At 44.2% G+C, this 21,430-nt stretch overlaps 1 protein-coding gene across 3 annotated transcripts in view; it reads right to left on the bottom strand.

Annotated features, from left to right (window-relative positions):
- Nucleotides 1-21,430, bottom strand: part of CDK5RAP2 (CDK5 regulatory subunit associated protein 2) — a 73,111-nt gene that overhangs the window by 26,584 nt on the left and 25,097 nt on the right. For all 3 annotated transcript variants that reach the window (XM_087914365.1, XM_087914363.1, XM_087914364.1), the window contains exons 15-22: nt 21,008-21,105; nt 19,418-19,545; nt 17,959-18,077; nt 16,226-16,354; nt 10,480-10,575; nt 8,777-8,952; nt 3,780-4,236; nt 739-973 (exon numbers count right to left, since the gene is read on the bottom strand). In XM_087914365.1, the coding sequence (XP_087770491.1) occupies nt 739-973; nt 3,780-4,236; nt 8,777-8,952; nt 10,480-10,575; nt 16,226-16,354; nt 17,959-18,077; nt 19,418-19,545; nt 21,008-21,105 (1,438 nt within the window). The remainder of the gene's footprint in view (nt 1-738; nt 974-3,779; nt 4,237-8,776; nt 8,953-10,479; nt 10,576-16,225; nt 16,355-17,958; nt 18,078-19,417; nt 19,546-21,007; nt 21,106-21,430) is intronic.

The raw sequence follows: 21,430 nt of genomic DNA, 5'->3' as shown, positions 1-21,430 counted from the left end.
AGTAACTCATACGAGATCGTTAGAGACATTTAGAGACAATGTAAAAAGCCTTTCTAGGGAAAAACCAACATTTCTCGCCCGTTCACTTGGCTCTGTGCCAGGGATGATGTAATGCCACATTCCAATGATGTCATCTTTGGGGGCATTACATCATCATTTTGTGTTTCCGTCGTTCAGTTGCTCCACAAAGCTTTGTGAGTGTCCTAGTGCAAGGGTCTCCAATCTTTCTGGACTTGCAGGCCAGGGTGGGGGAGCGGGGAGGTTCCTTTACGCGAGCGTGCGCGAACGGGACCACGAGCATGCGCATGAGCAAGACAGCAATTGTGTGCATGATGCAAACAGGGCCACAACCACCCACCCGACGGGGTCAGGCGACACCAGCACGAGTGGGGCAGATGCTCCCACTCAACAGAGCCCGGCGGCCAGTGGTGGGTTTCCAATTTTTTTCGTAAGAGTGTGCTGCTGCGCGAATCAACTGAGCTAAAAAACAAGGGAATATAGGACAGGAAAGGGCAGGCCCAGCCAGAGGTGTTCTTTTCCAGTTCTCCAAACTAGTTAAAATTCCCGCAAACGGTGGAGCAGAACTGGTCTGAACCAGTTGAACATCACCTCTGCCAGTGGCCAACAGCTCACGGCCCAGGAGTGGGTTAGTGTCCTAGTGGAACAACCTCTTATAAGTCCAAAAGGAAGGAAGAGGAGAAAGTTGGGTTGGTTTCCTTGGAAGACCTCTCCCTATACCTGCTTGTTTGTCTTCTTCTCGTACGTCCTTCCGGATGGACCCATGGCCCTCGGCCTCGCTTTGGTGGGCCTCTTCTCTCAACTGCCTTCCCTTCGGGCCTTGGTCCAGGGCAAAGACACAAGGTTGGAGATCTGGTCTGGGCAGTGAGGTCATTAAGGAGATGCTTCCCAGGGATCTTGAGGCCTTCAGCAAAACGGGCAAGCGCGACTTCTTGGACTGGTAACAGGAGTTGCTCTGAATGAAACACAAGATCAAGAAAGGATGTGTAAGGCACAGACTCTCTCCCCTTCAAACGATAAGAATGAACTTTTGAAAACTGGGTATTTTAAAAGGAATTCTTTACTGAAAAGGAAGATATAGCCAGGCGACATTCAAAGCAGGATCTGATATCCTTCCAGGCATGCAGCTTAGATAAAGGGAGTTAGAACCCCTCCCCTTAGTCCGGTGTGGATTTCATCAATACAAAGAAACAATATGCTAATTCCCCCCCCTCCCCTCTTTTTTTTCTGGGAACATAGTTGAGAAAAAATTCCCAGGAAGTTTCTTTTGGAACTGGGATTTTTATGGTCCCTTCTCCTCTTGCTATCTCTCCGAGAGGTGACAAGTTTCCAGGCATCTGGGCTCCAGTCCCCAGTTGTATATCATATGCAAGTTATACAGATTCAGTACAAGAATTAAGATATTCAGGTTACATAAAAAAGGATTCCTTGTATCAACCCCACCCCTCCATCTTCTTCCACTGAAGAATGGCAGATACATGGATCTGACAGGATGCATATTTAGTTATTCGTATATCAACTGCTGCCAGAATTGTATTCAACACAAAACTGAATGAATGAATGAACAAATGAATGGATGAACGAATGAATGAATTCTTTATTGGCCAAGTGTGATTAGACACACAAGGAATTTGTCTTGGTGCATATGCCCCCAGTGTACATAAAAAGAAAAGATACTTTTGTCAAGGATCATAAGGTACCACACTTAATTGGAGGAGTGAAGAGATACCTACAGATGAGAATGTGATTAGGAAAATATTAGAATGTGTGGAGATGAATAGATTAACACTGGCAATTAAGGAGAAGGAGCAAACTGAATACTGTATGGTCTGGGATTCATTTTATCAATGGTTAAATAAATAAAAAATGGAAGTTAGAAACAGGGAAACAAAATAAAGAAGATATGTTAAAAGAGATCAGTAAATATTATGACTAGTATGTTGAATATCATTATGTTAACATTGTAGAATTAATATGTGGAACATTATGATGTGAAATATTGCAGAATCAATATTAATGTAATGAAGGCTGTTGTAATTTTGATCATTGTTTAACGAAGATATTTGTACCCAGACAACACACTGTTCAACCGAAGATGGAATGATCGTATTAAAACTTTTAAAAAAATTATAACAGCATCAACAGAGACGAGAAGGAGAATCAAATACAGTCTGAAAGAATCCAGGACAAGCTGAGAGGGAGAAAAACGGGGTACATTTTGTGTCTGGGGGTATGGGTGAGTAAAGACACACCCCAACCGGAGGAGGAGGAGGAGGAGGAGGAGGAGGAGGAGGAGGAGGAGGAGGAGGAGGAGGAGAAAGAAATCAGCCTTGCAGGGCTGCAAAATGGGAGAAAAATGTTTTCTCACATAGCTTTCTCCCTTTTCTTTTTCCTATGAGCCCTTTGCAAATTCAGAAAGATTTTTAAGAAATGATTAAGGAAGCACGTCGACACCCCTATGCATCATTAACTTAAGAAATTACCCCTGAATGTTGCGATAACTATGAAAATTACTGCTTATTTCTGTGCATTAAGGATGTTCAGGAACAATGCTCTACCAATGACTGATTAGCTGTAATAGAGAATAATGGCTAAAAGACTGTAATAGCTAGAAGCAACGTTACTCCAACGGCTTCACACTCTTGAGTGGAGGTCTCTGGGAAGAGCCATCTCTTTGCCTCAGTTACTCACTGAGCAAGAGAGGAGGAGGGACAGGGAAAGAGAAGGAAAAATAGAAATGGCCCAGAAGTCTTCTAGGGTAAGATCTGAAGTCTGCAGATCTTTCAGGATGTCCATCAAAGGTGGCCGAGCAAAGCAGGGCTCATAGAATGGCCGCTACCATCCCACCTTCTTCAATCCAGGTGTCTGTTTATCACCTTGCCCGAACGTATTTAGTTGAGTTGGGCCAGAATGCAGAATGTGTTGGGTATCATCTCAACAGAAGAAGAAAGACACAAGAAGTCCAGATTCATGAAGAGCAAACGAGGCCAACTAGAGTTATGGGCCGTGTATTTAATTGGGCATTTCGGACACCAACTCAACCAGACCAACAAAAGATCTTCTCTTTTTCCTCTTCCATGTACTCTATGGTTGCTGTGTACTCACTAGCATTGATGATGTTGTTTAGTTGGGTTGTGAAACGTCTGCAAGAAAACCACCAAGCTCAGAGAGGCATCAAGGACCCAGCCCCCTCCAGTCCTCCTCCTCCTCTCTGCAAACCCTACTCCCTTCTACCCCTGATGATACTACCTAGTTCGGTAAATGAAATGTCTGCAAGAAAACCACCAAGCTCAGAGAGCATCAAAGACCCCACAATCCTTCCCTCCCTCTTCCTCCACAAACTCAGCTCCTTTTTAGCACTGGTAAGCTTACCCATCAGGATGTCACCTAGTTGGGTAATGAAAAGTTTCCCTGAAGAAGTTTCATTACCAAACTAGACATCATCAGAGCTAGCAGGGCATGGGGTTTGCTCTTTCTAGTAGCATTTTCCACTCCCTTCCAACACTGATGGTGTTCCCTAGTTTGGTAATGAGACGTCTGCAGGAAAACCACCAAGCTCAGAGACCATCAAGGATGACACCTCCTCCTCCTCCTCCTCCTCCTCCTCCTTTCTGCAAACCCTACTCTCTTCAAGCACTGATAGTGTTCCCTCGTTTGGTAATGAGACGTCTGCAAGAAAACCGCCAAGCTCAGAGAGCACCAAGGACCCCTTTCATTTCAACCCAGAGCTACAAAAGGATTCTCCTTCAGTCGATACTCACTTTGTTTGCTTTGCCGACTTGAGGGAGGGCCTTCTGCGGATCGCTCTTGGCCGAGACGTACCTCTGCCAGCAATCCTGGTCAAACCAAGAAGATTGGGTGGCGGCGCCATATTCGGAGACCGCCGTCCTTTTGCCTTCGTGCTTCGGCCTCACAGCGACTCCTGACCGGGTCATCGTTTGGGTAGCGGTGTCCTTCACTTCCACTTTTGACAATTCAGTCTCCAGGTTCAACTGGCCTGCGGTTTCGGCGTCCTCATGGCCGGGCATGGGTTGCGGTTCACCTTGTTGCTTCAGTGCAACGTTGGCTTGCATAAGCTGCTCGAGTTCCGCTCTCAGCTGAATGATCAGCTGCTTAAGATCCTTCTCCTCTTTGTTCTCCAAATCGTTGCTTAAATTGTCTCGCCCGGCAATCTTCGGAGGATCTAATGGCTCATTTGCAGTTTTGCTCTCTCCTTGTCTACATTTTATTGCAGAGAGCAGTGAGGGGAGGAAGAACGGAGACAGAAAAATAACAAAATTTATCAAAAAAAAAACCCAACAACCCACAAAACCACCAAACATTTGTCAGAAAACAAATTCACCAGCTGCAAAACAGTTTCTAGGCTCATCATAAAGCCTGGATGAATTCCTCTTTTCATGTTAACCACTTCAAAGAGCGTCAGATGAGAGGGTGGAAGATTAGCGAAAACAGCAGGAATTGCTTTAACAAAAAAAAAAAAAAAGTAATAACAGAGATTCAGAAACAAACTTAATCCAACAGTTATCGAGAAATGATTACGTACAATTTGGCGAGAATTTAAAAATAAATAGCAGGCTGCTGAAAAAAAAAATCATTTGATGGAAGCTGCTGTTTTTCCCTGAGAAAAAGGGAATCATTTTCTCACTTATCACAGTTGGGCAGGTTCTGGGAAGGAACAAAGGGCAAAGAGGAATCAAAAGCGCTCTGGAGGTGGTATCTAAACACCAAAGTAACTTTTGCTGTTTTTTTTTCCCAGAATAAACCTTTCCGTAAAGTTACCACAATTCGTTTAGCGATCGTTCAAAGTTACAATGGGACTGAAAAATGTGACTTATAACCATTCTTCACAGTTAGGACTTTTACAGCATCCACAAGATCATGTGACTGAAAATCAGATGCTTGCCCACTGACTCATACTTATGACAATTGCACTGTCCCAAGGTCACGTGCAGGGTGGATGAGTTGATTTAAATCACAATTTAAATATCTAGTAAAAGAGCTTGATTTTAGTAAATCAACTTAATTTAAATCATTTTTAAAGAGCAACTGTTATCTCTGAAAGAAAGAAAGAAAGAAAGAAAGAAAGAAAGAAAGAAAGAAAGAAAGAAAGAAAGAAAGAATTCTTTATTGGCCAAGTGTGATTGGACACACAAGGAATTTGTCTTGGTGCAAATGCTCTCAGTGTACATAAAAGAAAAGATACCTTCGTCAAGCGTCAAGAATCATAAGGTACAACACTTAATAATAGTCATGGGGTACAATAAGCAATCAAATCATACTAGGAAACAGTCTATAAATCATAAGGATACAAGCGACAAAGTTACAGTCATACAGTCACAAGTGGGAGGGGATGGGTGATAAGGAGCGATGAGAAGATTGATAGTAATAGCAGTGAAGCCTTAGTAAGTAGTTGGACAGTGTTGAGGGAATTATTTGTTTAGCAGAGTGATGGCATTGGGGGAAAAAACTGTCCTTGTGTCTAGTTGTTCTGGTGTGCAGTGCTCTATAGTGTCGTTTTGAGGGAAGGAGTTGAAACAGTTTATGTCCAGGATGTGAGGGGTCTGTAGATATTTTCACAGCCCTCTTTTTGACTCATGCAGTTTTATACAGGTCCTCCATGGAAGGCAGGTTGGTAGCAATTGTTCTTTCTGCAGTCCTAATTATCCTCTGAAGTCTGTGTCTGTCTTGTTGGGTTGCAGAACCAAACTCTGCTGTGAAATTGTATGAATGCATCAATGCGGTGCATGGGATCTCAGCTTCCAGAGCTTGGATTCATTGAACGAGTTTACCAAAAATCTAAACAGAATATACAGCCTAGTGCTACATAACCAAGCTCCACTTCATGCTGAATAAACTAAATTATTAATGCATCTTAAATAGAAAACTATCTTTAGATCAATGTTTGTTCCAAAAGCATTTTTGGAACAATCCAGAGATTATTTGTAGGTGATGGCTGAAGAGAAGGTTTTGAAGAGCAATCTAGAAAGAGTGCAGAGAAGAGCAACAAAGATGATTAAGGGATTGGAGGCTAAAACATTTGAAGAACGGTTGCAGGAACTGGGGATGTCTAGTCTAATTAAGAGAAGGACCAGGGGAGGCAGGAGAGCAGTCTTCCAATACTTGAGGGGCTGCCCCAAAGAAGAGGGAGTCAAGCTATTCTCCAAAGCACCTGAAGGCAGGACAAGAAGCAATGGATGGAAACTTAATCAAGGAGAGAAGCAACTTAGAACTAAGGAGAAATTTCCTGACAGTTAGAACAATTCACCAGTGGAACTACTTGCCTCCAGAAGTTGTAAATGCTCCAACACTGGAGGTTTTTAAGAAGAGATTGGGTAGCCATCTGTCTGAAGAGGTGTACGATTTTCCTGCCTAGGCAGGGGGTTGGACTAGAAGACCTCCAAGGTCCCTTCCAACTCTGTTATTCTATTCTAAGACAAATGACCCAAGTTGATCATGGTCTCTCCTCCAGCTGAGAGAGAGATATCCCTGTCCCACCCCTGAAGAGTCTTCTTACAGACTTACAAGCCCAATTCCGGAAAAAAATATAATGGAGGGAATACATACTTAACTTTACATGTCTTAACTGCAGCTAGAATTGTATATGCACAACAATGGAAAAGTGAAGAGATTCCCCACGGAGAAAATTGTAATTAAAAAAATATTGGAATGGGCAGAAATGGATAGATTAATGCTTAAAATTAAGGGAAAAGATGAAACTGAATACTTTTTAAAATGGGACTTATTTTATCAACGGCTAGCCAATAAAAACAGAAGTTGGAAATATGGAAACAGAAGAGAAGAACTAATTGTGTAAAGGTCTTTTAAAATGGATAGGCAAATATTATGATTATTATGATATTAACACCAAGGCAATAAATATTACTGTGAATATTATGATTATTATTTCTCAAAATTATTTGTACTCAGACAACACACTGTTAAACTAGAAATGGATTTTTTTTCATTTTATATATAACTAGCTGGATATCTGTGCTTCGCTACAAAATTATGTGATCTGGCTTAATTTTGGGGGAGGAAAATAATGGCGGGGGGAATCTGCCTCTGTCTGCCAGCATCCATCGGTATTCATCTGGCTACCATCCTGTCTGTGTCTGAGAGTTGAGGGCTGTTTGGAAACTGAAAGAGTATTTGCTGCGTGAGCAAGGAGACAGCAAGGAGCCTGGGCGTGGCTTAGCTCAACAGTTCTGTACTAAAGCTGCTTGGTGCTGTGAAAGTAAAACTGAAACTGAACCTCCTGTTCTCTGCTTTTGTTTTACATTTGGAAGAGATTTCTTTTCAGGTGGGGAGGGGGGGTCGTAAAATGAGGCAAAGCTCACTTAATGACGGCATCCCTTAGCGAGAGAAACTTTGGCCTCAACTGGGATTTGCCCTGCGAAACTTTAGCAGTCTGCAATCTCTCCAGACGAAAAGAGAGCTCGCAATTAATTCTTCCCCATTTGGAGTCGACAAACTTGTGTAGGCCTGGAGCCTCTTTTTCAAGGCATCCTTTGACATGGGTGGTCTCACTTGTTTGCCCCCCCCCTCCCCGGAGGAAGCATCTTCCCTCCATGCCACCCGCACCCACCCCCCAATCGCCAGGAAGGAAATTCGCCCCATAAACGGAGAGGGAGCTGGCTTTACGATGCGTCTCCTATTGACTTAATTGCACGAAGAGCTGAAACCTTTCCGAAGGCAGCGAGCTGATTTCCCCCAGGTAAATTATCTCCCTTCGTCTTTAAAATGCAATTGCTTCGGTGGTAGGATTCAAAAAAATTTTTTTACTACCAGTTCTGTGGGCGTAGCAGGGGAAGGTTACTGCAAAATCCCCTCCCCACCTCGCTAACCTGCTTTCCAGCTCCATTCTCCTTGTGCGGGGCAACCAAAGGAGACCCAGCCAATCAGCAGTGGCCGTGGCTTGGTGCGTGTGGTTGTCTGTGGGCGTGGCTTGGTGGACGTGGCTTGGGATGTGTGACAGGGGGAAGGATATACTGCACAATCCCCCTTCCCTCCCCACCCCATTAACCTGCTTTCCAGCTCCGTTCTCTTGTGCAGGGCAACCAAAGGAGACCCAGCCGATCAGCTGGGACTCAATGGGAGGCAGAGAAGAGATGGGGTTGGCGGGGCCAGTCAGAGGCGGTATTTGCCAGTTCTCCAAACTACTCCAAATTTCCGCTACCAGTTCTCCAGAACCGGTCAGAACCTGCTGAACAACACCTCTGAATTGCTTCCTTCGTTCCTCCAGCAGGAGGACGGCTGTCGAAATTGCTGTGTCTTTTTTTAAAATTTATTTTTTAATGTAAACATTCCATCTTCCATTAAACAGTGTGTCGTCTGGTTACAAATATCTCCGTGCAATAACTATCAGAATTTACAACATATACATTATTTTGATATTGACTTTCTAGTCTTACAATCGTAATATTGTATATAATAAAAGCTTCCCATTTCTCCCCCTTAACATATCTTCTAACAAAAGTATAGTGATATTAAACATAGTAAGCTTAATAGTCATATCAATAACAATCATCATATTGTTTACATCTGTATCTTTACTTTCTATAATTCACTAATCTCTCTTCTTTTATTTCTAACTTCCATTTTTCTCCTCTAACCATCGATAGAATAATTCCCATATTATATTCATATTCAGTTTGTTCTTTCTCTTTAATTGCTAACGTTAAACTATTCATTTCTGCACACTCTAATATTTTTTCCTAATCACGATAAGAAATTGCCGTGTCTTAAGCGGCTCACTCACCGAGATCCAAACTCCACCTCTCCAGTTTCGCTCAGAAGGCACACAGGCAAAGAAGTCTCTTTCCGAGGATCGCAATTGTTGACCGCTGGGCTCCCTTCAAAATATTTGCCAGCAACCGGCTCAGATTCAAGCTCCGGTGGGTTCAGAATCTTGTAGGGTTGATCCAAAGGAATGATCTGATGGAAAGGAGGGGATGAAAAGGCCTGGCTCTTTGGCTGGTGGAAAGGAAACATGTAGACGCTTGTCCACCAATCTAGAGACAAGATAAGTTGAGGATAGCCATTGATTCTGGCCAAAGGAAAAGACTCCATAATAATTAAGTGGATTTTAAGGGGAAGCCGTATAAAGGTTGCCCTCGCATGTACATGCTAGTTGTTTCCAGCTCTAGGGGGGTGGTGACCATCTCCATTACAAAGCCAAAGAGCCAGCGCTGTCCTAAGACGTCTCCGTGGTCATGTGGCCGGCATGACTAAACGCCAAAGGCGCACGGAACGCCGTTCCCTTCCCCCCAAAGGGATCCCTATTTTTCTACTTGCATTTTTTTTTTGCATGCTTTCGAACTGCTAGGTTGGCAGAAGCTGGGACAAGGAACAGGAGCTCACTCCGTGATGTGGCGCTAGGGATTCGAACCGCCAAACTGCCGACCTTTCCGATTGATAAGCTCAGCGTCTTAGCCACTGAGCCACCGCATCCCTGAAGCAGTTGCTCCATCCCATATTTGGGTAGACCATGGTGCCCTGATAAAAAAAAAAACAATCTCTCCCCTGGTAGGGCCGACAAAATGAGGAGAGCCCATGGCTTAGAGGTTAATACAACTACGTCATATTTAAGCAGCCTGGGTTCGAATCCCAGAAGGGGTATTGCTAGCTGACGAGAGTTAAATAGCTTGAAATAGACCTAGTGTCCCTTTATTTCTTTGTCAGTAAATATAAATTTAACACCCTGTAATAATGTCCTCCATAAGATTCGTTTTACTGGATGTCCGATTTGGGACACTTACAATGGAATGCAGCCTTGCAGACCTGAAGATAGTACTGTCTTGGTTGAGCCAAGATAGGGGTTTGTAACTCAGTTCAACAACCAAAGCAGAAATGCCCATGACGGATGCCCGCTTTGGGTCAAAGATGGGATGGAATAGGGGAAGGGAGGAGAGGAACGGAAGAGAAGGCATAAGGGAGAAGAAGGGAGAACAGGGGAGATGGGAGAAGAAAGAAGAAGCAAGAAAAGAGAAGGGATAAGGGAGAAAAAGAGAAAAGGAAGAGGGGAGAAGAAGGAAGAAGAAGAGAAAAGGGAGAGGGGAGAAGAAGGGAGAAGAAGGGAGAAGAGAGAAGGGAGACGGGAGGAGAAGGGAGAAAAAGAGAAAAGGGAGAAGGGAGAAGGAGGAGGGGAGGAGAGGGAAGGGAAGGGAAGGGAACAGAAGGGGAGGAACACTAGTAGAGTGATGACAAAAGAACTGGAGTTATTTCCTTTTGTCAGCCTGTAAATTCAGTGTGGCACGGATGGGACTGTAAACCCATGAATCCTTGCAGGGCGCTTATCTTCACGCCACCAAAGAGAGCTAAGCTTCAAACCCAACCAAGTTCCACCTGTTGGTGAAGGACCATCCGAGCAATTGTCTAGAATTTCGGAGCTTCGTACACCACCACCCCCAAAATCAGCGAGAACCCTTAAAAAAACAGGCTGCCAGGCCAATGAAGTCCCACCTCGCTCAGGGTCTCTGGACAGTCGCAGCTGGGCACGCTCGCCTCTTCGTCGGAAGCCCCCAGCAGAGTCTGACTTTCCTCCGTCCGCTCAAGAAGCTACACAAAAATGTGGAATGAGATTTTTAAAAAGGCTGCATTGGTCAAAGGAAACCGGGTGATATGAAGCATGTACACACAAGTAATGCCTTTTGGGGCGGAAAGGAAAATAGAGACACGCCTGCAAACGGAGTAACAGATACAAGGTTATTTAGAATTGGCGCCATCTCAAAATATAGGAATTGCACTTAGACTTGTATACCATTTCACAGTGCTTCACAGCCCTCTCTAAGCAGTTTACAGAGTCAGCCTCTTGCCCCCAACAATCTGGGTCCTCATTTTATCCACCTCGGAAGGACGGAAGGCTGAGTCAACCTATAAATTGGCCAATCTTTAAGGTGCCAACCTCTTTGTTTTCAGAACTGACTCCAAAGGCCTAAATCTAGAATCCTGCATCCAATTTTGGTCACCACACTCTAAAAAAGATATTGAGACTCTGGAAAGAGTGCAGAGAAGAGCAACCAGGATGATTAGTGGACTGGAGAATAAAACATACGATGAATGGTTGCAGAAACTGGGCCTGGCTAGTCTAGTGAAGAGAAGGACCAGGGGAGACAGGAGAGCGGTCTTCCAATATTTGAGGGGCTGCCACAGAGAGGAGGAAGGAGTCAAGCTATTTTCCAAAGCACTTGAAGGCCAGACAAGCAATAACGGATGAAAACTGATCCAAGAGAGATTCAACCTTGAAATAAAGGAGGACTTTATTGACAGTGAGAACAATCAACCAATGGAACAGAAGTTGCCTTCGGAAGTTGTGGGAGCTTCATCACTGGAACATTCAAGAAGAGACTGGACTGCCATCTGTCAGAAATGATGTAGAGTCTCCTGCTTGGGCAGAGGGGTTGGAATAGATGATCTACAAGGTCCCTTCCAACTCTGTAATCTGTAATATATAGATCTGCCGGAATTCCTTGGTGTGTTATAGCATTTTAGCGTTTAATGGAAACTTTACCAGGCACGGCTTAAGTGAAACCAATTCTCCAGAGAGCCATTTTCCCCGCTCGCTTAATGAAATTCCTATAAAATTAAGTGAGCAGTTCTCCCAAAGTTTGATTTTGAAAGAGGTTCTGCTGTGAGGCAAAGAAAAGAGGAGATGTCACTCGTCTTGAACCCCTTAGGCCTTTTTGGATTCGTACATTAATCAACCCATTTTTTCCCCCCAGGGAAGGATACGATTGGGTTCTCTTTCCAGAGGTTTAAACCTGTCTGCAGAATCCACCACCAGAACAGCAGGAGATTCACAGCTCAGCCTTTTTTTTCCAAAATTTAAATTTTTTTATAAACTAAGAAAGATAGGAGGTTTCTCCAGGAAAGATAATTTTCTGCATTCTGGGAGGCATTTAATTTAAATATTTACTTCCACCGGGTCGTTGAACTTCCATAATCCCTCACGCACAGAGAATGAATTGTTCGGGGTGTCATGATCTCGTACCTCTTCAGGCACCCATTCTCTGCAAAATCGGATGGGTGCCTGAAGTCGCGCGAGATCTTGCCACCCCCCCACCCCCCCCCAACAAAACCTTTCACTCTCAGTGCATGAAAAATGTTTGAAAGCCGATCGGATGCAGGAAGCAAAATTATCCTGCAGTGGAGAGAAGACAGATCTTTGCAAGGTAAGTGAGTCCAGTGCGGCAGGATGGGGATGGGGGAAGCAATTGTGGGGAGCAAGAGGTATCTCAGTGGGTCAGGGGAGTCCTTGGGTGGCGTGTTCCATCACTAGCCCCCACTCATGGCCTCCCCCATTGAGATACCTCATGCACTTAACGTCCTGCGCATTCGATTAGCAAATGCAGAGGCGAAAACAGGGAGTGATCACATTCAAGTTACAGGATTCACTCCAACAAATCCTCAGGTTACGAATGTAATGGGCGGGCTCCATTACATTCGTAACTTGAGGATTACTTGTATTAATTTTAAAAGGGGTGGGGGAGAGAAAACATTTGACAAAGGGATCAGGGCCAAGGCAGCTCCCGTGGCGGACTGTGAATGTAATCTCAATTCTCGGAGGCTTCCGCTTCGGTTGCTGATAAGAGGGAGAAAATGTCAGCTCTGCCTCAAAATTTCTTGACTGTGTCAAGGATTCCGCCCATTTAGATCAATGACATTTCTTACATCCAGCCCATGCTCTTAATGGATGGCTCGCATCAAAGATGCTTGGCCGATTTCACACTCGCGTTGGCAAGGCTGCTAAAAAGGACATGAGGAGGAAATGATTTGATCTTCCTTCCGGCTGACTCGGTCTTCCACCTTTTCAGGCAAGCAAAGTGAGTGAAGGGACCTCCAAGGTGTCCTCGTTTTGATGAGGTTCAAAGCGGCATTTTAGAAGAAAGGGACAGGGCCTGCATGCTCGGTGGCTCCTTTCCACAATGAGCAGGTGTAACAGATTTGGAAGGGATCTTGGAGGTCTTCTAGTCCAACCCTCTGCCCAAGCAGGAGAGCCTATCCCATTCCAGACAAAGGGTTGTCCAATCTCTTCTGTCAGGAAAAAATTTTTTAGTTCCAGTTCGGTTCTAGAGTTCCAGGACGGAGTTTCCATCCGTTGCTTCTTGTCCTGCCTTCAGGTGCTTTGGACTTCACTTTGGCCGAACGCTGGGAAAAATACACATTTCCTCATTAGGCCGAGTCTCAGCTTCTGCTTGGTGGCAGTCAAAACTGTCAAATTTCCTCCCGCTGAATCCCTCCACCCCTGGCTCAAGGTGAAGAGAAGGGTTGACAAGGATCGATCGGTCTTGTTCAATGACACGCATACACACACACACACACACACACCCGTGGCCAAAAACCTTGAGAAAGTGCTTTTTCCCCGACGAAGTGCTGAGACACCACATTTTGGCAGCCAAATGGAGGACCCCCAAAGGATGGACTCAGCACAAAGAGCTGCCGGTTTGTAAGCAGATGTTCGGAGGACGAGAGAAAAAGCAAATCTTTTCATTCTTAGGAGAGCAAAACTGCTCCAGGTGTTGGAGGTCCCCAAGGAGATGGGAGTTTAGAAGGACTTCAAGCAAGGGGTTAAAAGGATTGCTACCTTACACTCTTTCTTAGAAGGCTGGGGCGGGGGAGAGGAGAGTGTGGGATCAGCAGGTTTCAAAAGAGCTGAGAAAACAGCTTAGTTTGGCCACCGTTGATAGAAAAACACATGCCTAACGGAGGATATAAAGACATTTTTGGATGAGGGCCAACCCAACATAAGGACAAACCCCATTAACAAGGCCCTGTCCCAATTCAGCATTTGAATTTAATTCAGATGGTAAGACTCAAGTCCAAAGAAGATGCCAGACAATATGCTGATTTTTCTTTTCTGCAGAATTAATGAGTATGATCTATAGAGTGAGGTCCTGCAAAATCTCAAAGCCTCTGCGTCCCTCGGTGCCTGGTAGCTTCAAGAAGGAGTTGTTTTGGATGGATAGACCAACTCTTTTGGGGAACTTTCACCCAGGGGCATCCAACCAAGGGGACATTAAGGCTTCTGGACTTCAACTCCCAGAATTCCCCAGCCAGATGGGAATGCAGGTCCACAGGCCTTAAAGGTTGCCAGGTTGGATACCCAAAAAGATCTGAGCAGGATGGATTGCATCACCTTCAGAACACCCTGTCCAAGGTCCTTAAGTTTACACCTTCCTATGTTTTCATCTCTCTTGAGGATCATCAGTCTTCCAGCCACTCCATGGATTAAACCTAGGCCAAAGGACCACAACGTTGGCTCCTATATTGCCTCCAGCAGCTACAGCTCACCAGATGGAGCCAAGAGACTTATTGGGATGAGAATACAAGTCCTTTTAGGAACCACGCTAAGTGGAAATCCAAGATTTCTGCGCCTATCTCAGAGCTCACGTGATGAGCCAAGACTTCTACCCAACCGAGAGAATGACTTATGGATGACAGAAGAGAGACCCCTGCTTGAAAAAGCATCCTTTTTTTTTGAATTTTTGAAACCAAGGGACTTCAAGGGCTGCGAAATGCTGTTTTTTCACTTGATAGCTAGAATAATACAGAAGAACAGAGTTGGAAGGGGCATTGGAGGTCATCTGGTCCAACCCCCTGCTCAGCAGGAGACCCTATAACATTTCAGACGAGTGGCTGTCCAGTATCTTCTTAAAAACCTCCAGTGTTGGAGCACCCACAATTTCTGGTGGCAAGCCATTCCACTGGCTAATTGTTCTCCGCTGTCAGGAAATTTCTCCTTAGGTTGCTTCTCTCCTTGAGTAGTTTCCACGAATGGTTCCTTGTCTGGCCTTCAGAGAGGCTTTGGGAAATAGGTTGTCCGCCTCCTCTAAATATAGCTAGCAGACCCCCACAGACAGGATTTCCTGCAGCACTGCCTGGATCCCAGCAAACTTTCTGCAATTTTAAAACATCTCCCCAGGAAAAGAGACGAATAATGGGTGAGGGCACCCTTCCCCTCTTTCTGTTTTCCCATCAACTGGCAGCCTCCTTAAATGCCCATATGCCAAGAGATGGAAAAAGTTGCACCCAGTGCCAGCATGACTTCACCGGGCCAGCGCCCATGATCCAGCTATTTTATGCCCCGAATCTGCTGGGAACAGTCCCCCCCCCTCCAAAAAAAGAACAGGTTCTGCAAGTATCCCATTTTCCAGCTCTTTGAGTCAGAAGTTCGATTTAAGCACTAAAGATTAAAACAAAAATGTCATTCTGGTGCTTGGCTTTTGCTCCAGAAAAAAAAAAAAAAAACACGATCCAAGTTTAGTTCCTTTTTTAAAAATAAAAAATAACAAGTAGTACACTTCCAATGGATTTAACTGGGCACCACAAATTATTGAGAATTGGTGCATTTTTAAACACTTGTGAACACTTGTGAGCTTCATCCCTGGAGGCTTTCAAGAAGAGCCTGGACTGCCATCTGTCAGAAATGAGGTAGGTCTCCTGCTTTTGGGGGGGGGGTTGGACTAGATGACCTACAAGGTCCCTTCCAACTCTGTTAAACTGTTGATCAAGGAGAGAAGCAGCCTGGAATTAAGGAGAAAATTCCTAACAGTGAGAACAATTAATCAGTGGAGCAACTTGCCTCCAGAAATTGTGGGTTCTCCATCGCTGGAGGTTTTTATGAAAAGATTGGATAACCATTTGTCTGGAATGATATAGGATCTTCTGCTTGAGCAGGGGGGTTGGTCTAGAAGACCTCTAAGGTCCCTTCCAGATGTTATTCTGTTATTCTTGACTGGTAGCTGCTGGACTTTCTTCTGAAGCCTTCAGCAAACACCTTGCAAATCCAAAGAAGTTGTGTGCATTGGATTAACCGCCATCATGGTCTTTTACTGGCACCCCCTAAAAGCTATCAAAAGGACAACTTTGAGAGTAGCCATGATTCCTCATGATCAAGGCTTAACCTTGGAACACCTATGGTTAACTTTACAGTCAATCTCCATTAAACCCCTCAAAAAAAAGGAAGATTTTCTTTCGCTTCTTGATTATCCGCAATTCCTTTTTCTAAAAGACGACCTACAGTGGGAATGTTCTGAAATTGAATTTTAGAAAAGTGCTCCCTATTTCTCTTGCTTGTCCCAATTGACTTCTGAAGAGGTCTCAGATCCCGCAGTCTCGGTCTCTTTTGTCAGTTGTCTAAGCCGTCTGTAAAAACCTTAAAACGATTTCAGTGTTAAGTTTTAGGAGGATCAAGAAAGCCAAGTCTCACCTCGCTTGTGTCTAAGGATTTCTGCTTCTCGTTTCCCGAAGGATCTGACGCGGAGAAGTCAAACGGCTTCTTTTTCAGTTCTTGGATGACCCAGTGCATTTCCTTCACCACTCCGAGGAGTTCGACAAACTGAAAACATGAAGAGAAGCTCTTGAAGACCGTGGGAACTCTCACATCCTTCCAAAAAGTTCCTATGTTCACGTTTGAACAGATGGTCCATGGCCTGACTCTTGGGTTTCCCACAACCCAGGAAATTCACATTGTAAAGGGCTATCTAAGGTACCGACCTTCAAACAGTGGGTTAACTAAGTCTGCATTACTATTACAATTATTATTAATCCTCCCATCTTTCCTTTCACCCATCTCCTCCCCCATGTGACTGTAGGACTGTAATTTTGATGCTTGTATCCTAATGATTTTTATGGACTGTTTCCTAGTATGTCTTGATAGCTTATTGTACCCTAGGACTATTATTAAGTGTTGCACCTGATGATTCTTGACTCTTGACAAATGTGTCTTTTCTTTTATATACACTGAGAGCATTTGCACCAAACACAAATTCCTTATGTGCCCAATCACATTGGCCAATAAAGAATTTCTATTCTATTCTATTCTATTCTATTCTATTCTATTCTATTCTATTCTATTCTATTCTATTCTATTCTATTCTACTCTACTCTACTCTACTCTACTCTATTCTAACAAACTAGATATCAATTAGGTAGGGTACTCCTTTGGTGCAGAGCGGATTCTAAAAAGATGGCACACTTATTCCTATCCAAAGCAAAGATGAGTAGACCCCGTGTTTGGTCTCTTCTAATCTAGAATCTGATACTCCTTGTGATCCCTCTTAATTGTTGTAGAATTGACGGTTGGTTCCTGAGAGCCATTCAAGATTTGCCACTTCAGATATCTCCCACATCCAGATTCTTTGCACTTTCCCCGCAGACCTATGCAGGCATGCATAAAGCAGCACCCACTGGAATGGGACAACTTACCGCGGGCAACCCGCCACGGCCAACTCTCCACAGCCAACTCTCTACGGCCAAGTCATCATGGCCAACTCTCCACGGTCAACTCTCCATGGCCAACTCTCCATGGGACAACTTGCCACAGGACAATTTAACCATTCAATTTAATTATTCAAAATGAAATTAAAAAAAATCATTTCATTTTTTTTGTCATTCATACTTCATTCTGTCCCTCGTTTTGCATCCTTCAATGATTTCATTCCACTATTTCTTAGATAGTAGTGTAATTCTTGTCTCACAGCAAGTTAGCCGATAGTGAGTTGGATGTGGTGAACTGTCATAGACCCACATTCACAGTGAGGTCTCAGAAATGGCTACTCCAAAGTAAGACAGAGTGATGTTAGTGAGCTTTCTGGGAGACATGTTTAGAAAGAAGGGAGGCCAAGTCAGAAATGAGGAGGTGATAAGCCACCTGGGAAAGCCAAGGGAAATCATCCAAACCATAAAAAGTTGGAATATTTTGGACATTTTGTGATGCGACACCCAGGAAATTATGGCATATTTCACTTAATCCTCCAAGGAAAGATTGAAGGCAAACGAGGTCCAGGCAGAAGAAGAACATCATGGCTTCAAAATCTAAGGGACTGGTTTTGGACAAAACTCAGTAGCCCTTTTCCATACGGCTGTTGATAGAAATAGGATCGTCAACATGATCGCCAACGTCCGATGATGGTTACGGCACAAGAAGAAGAAACCAAATACCTTCTTTTTAAGTTCCTCCAAAGAGAGCTGGTCTACTGGACAGTCCCACCGATGATCCTGGTCCCGTAAGCAAATGCTCATGTACGACGTCTGATTGCTCCAAGATAAAGGGGTGTCTTCTAGGGAAAAAAAAAAATAAGGGGGAAAAACTCTCCAGAATTTGTTTCGGAATCCATACACTTCCAGGCGGAATATACTACAAATAGTCCTTGGCTTATAAATATTCAATTAGTGACCTTATAATGGCCCTGAAAAAAGTGACTTATGACCAGCTTTCACATTTACCACTGCTGCAGCAGCCCTGTGGTCATGTGATCAAAATTCAGAGGCTTGGGAAACTGGCATGTATTTATGACAGTTGTACTGTCGCAGGTCATGTGATCAAGGACTACTTCTGCCTATCTATGTCTTTCTCTCCATCTGTCTATCTATTTTTATCTGTTTGTCTGTTTCTGTCTGCCTGTCTGTCTGTCTGTCTATCAATCTTTATCTGTATTTATCTATCTCTCTGTCTGCCTATCTCTATCCATCCATCAATCTATCTATGCCTGTCTGTCTATCCATCTATTTGTCTATATTTATCTTGTCTATTTATATCTATCTATCTATCTATCTATCTATCTATCTATCTATCTATCTATCTATCTATCTATCTTTGTATTTATCTAGCTATCTCTATCTGCCTATCTCTATCTATCCATCCAACCATCTATATGTCTATCTGTCTTTCTGCCTGTATGACTATCTTGTCTACTTATATCTATCTATCTATCTATCTATCTATCTATCTATCTATCTATCTATCTATCTATCATCTGTCTCTGTCTGCCTGTATATATCTAATTATCTCTGTCTATCTCAATATATCTGTCTGTCTATCTGTACCTATCTATTTATTTATCTATGTGCCTATCTATCTGCCTGTCTGTCTATCTATCATATCTCCCGATATTTTTACTTGCCTTCCTGACATCTTAAGACGGACCCCACACGTCTCCACTAGCTATCAGCATGCGTTATGGATCCGCTGTTCAATTACAGTTTGCACCGATAGCGTATATTTTAAAAAGTAATTTTAAGCAGGTGCATGGAACACGGCAGAAAGGGGAGTGAAGGCGCGCGCGAGACAGAGAGCGGTGGAATTATTCTTCCATAGTTAAGATTTTTGTGAGGAGGTGGGGGAAAACCAGGGTCAAGGGTGACAATGAAAGAGTCGGCTACACCCAGGCAATGCTGGCCCTTTAAACTCCCAATAAATCCTTTGGAAGTTTTGGAAGTTTGGCTCGAGATTCATGATTTAAATGGGGTTAAGTGCCGGAATCCTGACAAATATTTCTGGTTTTAAATCAATATGCTGCATTGTCATCTTTTCCAACCAACATCTGTAATTTTTGTCCACCGTGAACTCATCTATTCTCTTTGGAGAGCCAGAGGTGATTTCGCCACCTGTTCTGCTCACCTTCCTTCCTGTTATCCCGGATTTGCTCTTCCAACGTTCTCCGCAAATTCCAGGTCTCCAAGATGCCTTCTTCGAGTTGCTTCCGCAGGGACAAGATGGTGTTTAGCTCCTCCTGCAGATTATTTATGCTAATTTAGAAAAAAAAAGAAAAAAGAAAAAGAAAAGAGAGAAGAATTTTTAACCGAAGGCCAAGGAGACTCATGAAACATTTGCGGGGTGGAATTGCGCTCTGGACCTCTGGCATCATTTGTTCAGACTAAAAAGATCTCCTTCTGAATGAAGTCGCTTTTAAAGGAGGGAGGGAGGGAGGGAGGGAGGGAGGGAGGGAGGGAGGGAGGGAGGAAGGAAGGAAGGAAGGAAGGAAGGAAGGAAGGAAGGAGGAAAAATGAGAAAGAGGAGGGAGGAAGGGAGAAAAAAATGGGGGGAGGGAAGGAGGAAAAATGGCAGATCCCAGAATTAAGCATTGCTTGGAAAACAAATCAATACATAAATGCCAAAAGGCTGCGTGTTCATTTCCTTAATGAAGGGCATTACTTGATTAAAGGTGACACGACTGGGATTCAGTTCTTGGCAGGATGGAGGGGTGGGGGGGAAGGGAGAAAGACTGGATCCAAAATCTACTCCATCACCTTGAGGCACAGGTGGGAGGGGAGATATTCCTCCACAAGGGAACAAGAACAGATCTGTGAACTGCTGTCCATTAATCTCAGGACTACATTGGGGACCACTTTATAATCTTCATTCAGTGTCCTCAACAACTTACTTCTGTCCTCCTCCACTTCCCCTCCTCCTCCTCTTCCTCCTCCTCCCCTTCTTTCTCATCCCAATCTCCTCTTCCTGCTCTCCTTCTCCTCCTTCTCTTCCCCCCTTCCCCTTCTCCTCCTTCTCCTCTTCCCTTTCTCCATTTCCTCCTCCTTCTTCCTCTCCTCCTCTCCCCTTTGTCCTTCTCCTCTCCTACATCTCCTCTTCCCTCTCCTCTTCCCCTTTTCCTCCTCTTCCTCTTCCTTCTCTCCTCCTCCTCCTCCTCACCCCTTTCTCCTCCTCCTCCTTTTCCTCCTCCACCTCCTCTTACCCTTCTCCTCCTCCCCTTCTCCTCTTCCTCCTGTTCTCTTCGTCCCCCTAGTTCTCCTTCATAATTTTAATTTGTGTTATTTGTACATTCATGGATACATTTCTGGTAACAAGGGTTGGTTCTGAACAGAGAAATAAACAGGAAAGTCCTCCCAGGAGAACCAGACCCTTACGAACCTCCCCAAAAAATCTTTATGGGCCTGGCCCATCTAGTCCACCCCTTCTCACCCACATAAGAGGCCAAATGGAGATATTTGGTCATCGCAATCCTTTCATTAAGGAATGTTAAGTAGACATTTGGCACCAGAATCACCACGTAAGTTTGGGGAGGACGTCGTGCAAATGAGGTTAGCCAAGAGATTCCATCTCTTCTTCTGGCCGTTGTTTCTGTGGCTGGGCTTTGTGTAGGAGTTCGTGGGTTGAGAAACCCCGGGAAACGTTGTCTAGATGCCGCACACGTACACCCCCAAATGCTCCAAGACCATTTATCCACTCTGAGGCAAAGTAGACGGTGCTCACCCATCGGAATCTTTCAGGGACTTGATCAAAGTCGAAAAAACGGTGTGCTCTTTTCGAAGAGTTTCGAGCATTTCCGCGTATTCGGACTCTTTGGCTCTCTGAAAAGAAAAAGTCGCTGGTTTATCTGAAGCAAAACGAGTGGTGCGGTGGGCTAGAAGTGGAGCTCTCGCCTCACAATCGGGAGGCTGTGAGTTCGATCCAACTAGAGGCAGATATTTCTCTCTCCGGGCACACTGAGAATATATCTGCTGGGGAAAAAACCTCTGTATTGGCAACAAGAAGGGCATCTGGCCAGTAAACACTCAGCTCCATTCCAGTTGCCCAGACTCCACCTCACAAGGGACGACGGGGTCGTTAAAAGGGGATGATGATCTTGAGTTCTTGTTTTTGTGACAAGGAGCGAGCTTCTAACCTAGAGATGGG

The sequence above is a fragment of the Pseudonaja textilis genome, chromosome 17, assembly GCF_049901715.1.
Source record: "Pseudonaja textilis isolate UNSWEBS1 chromosome 17, rPseTex1.2, whole genome shotgun sequence".
Lineage (NCBI taxonomy): Eukaryota > Metazoa > Chordata > Lepidosauria > Squamata > Elapidae > Pseudonaja > Pseudonaja textilis.
The sequence above is the reverse complement of the archived record's forward strand: the minus strand, read 5'-3'. Positions and strand labels throughout refer to the sequence as shown.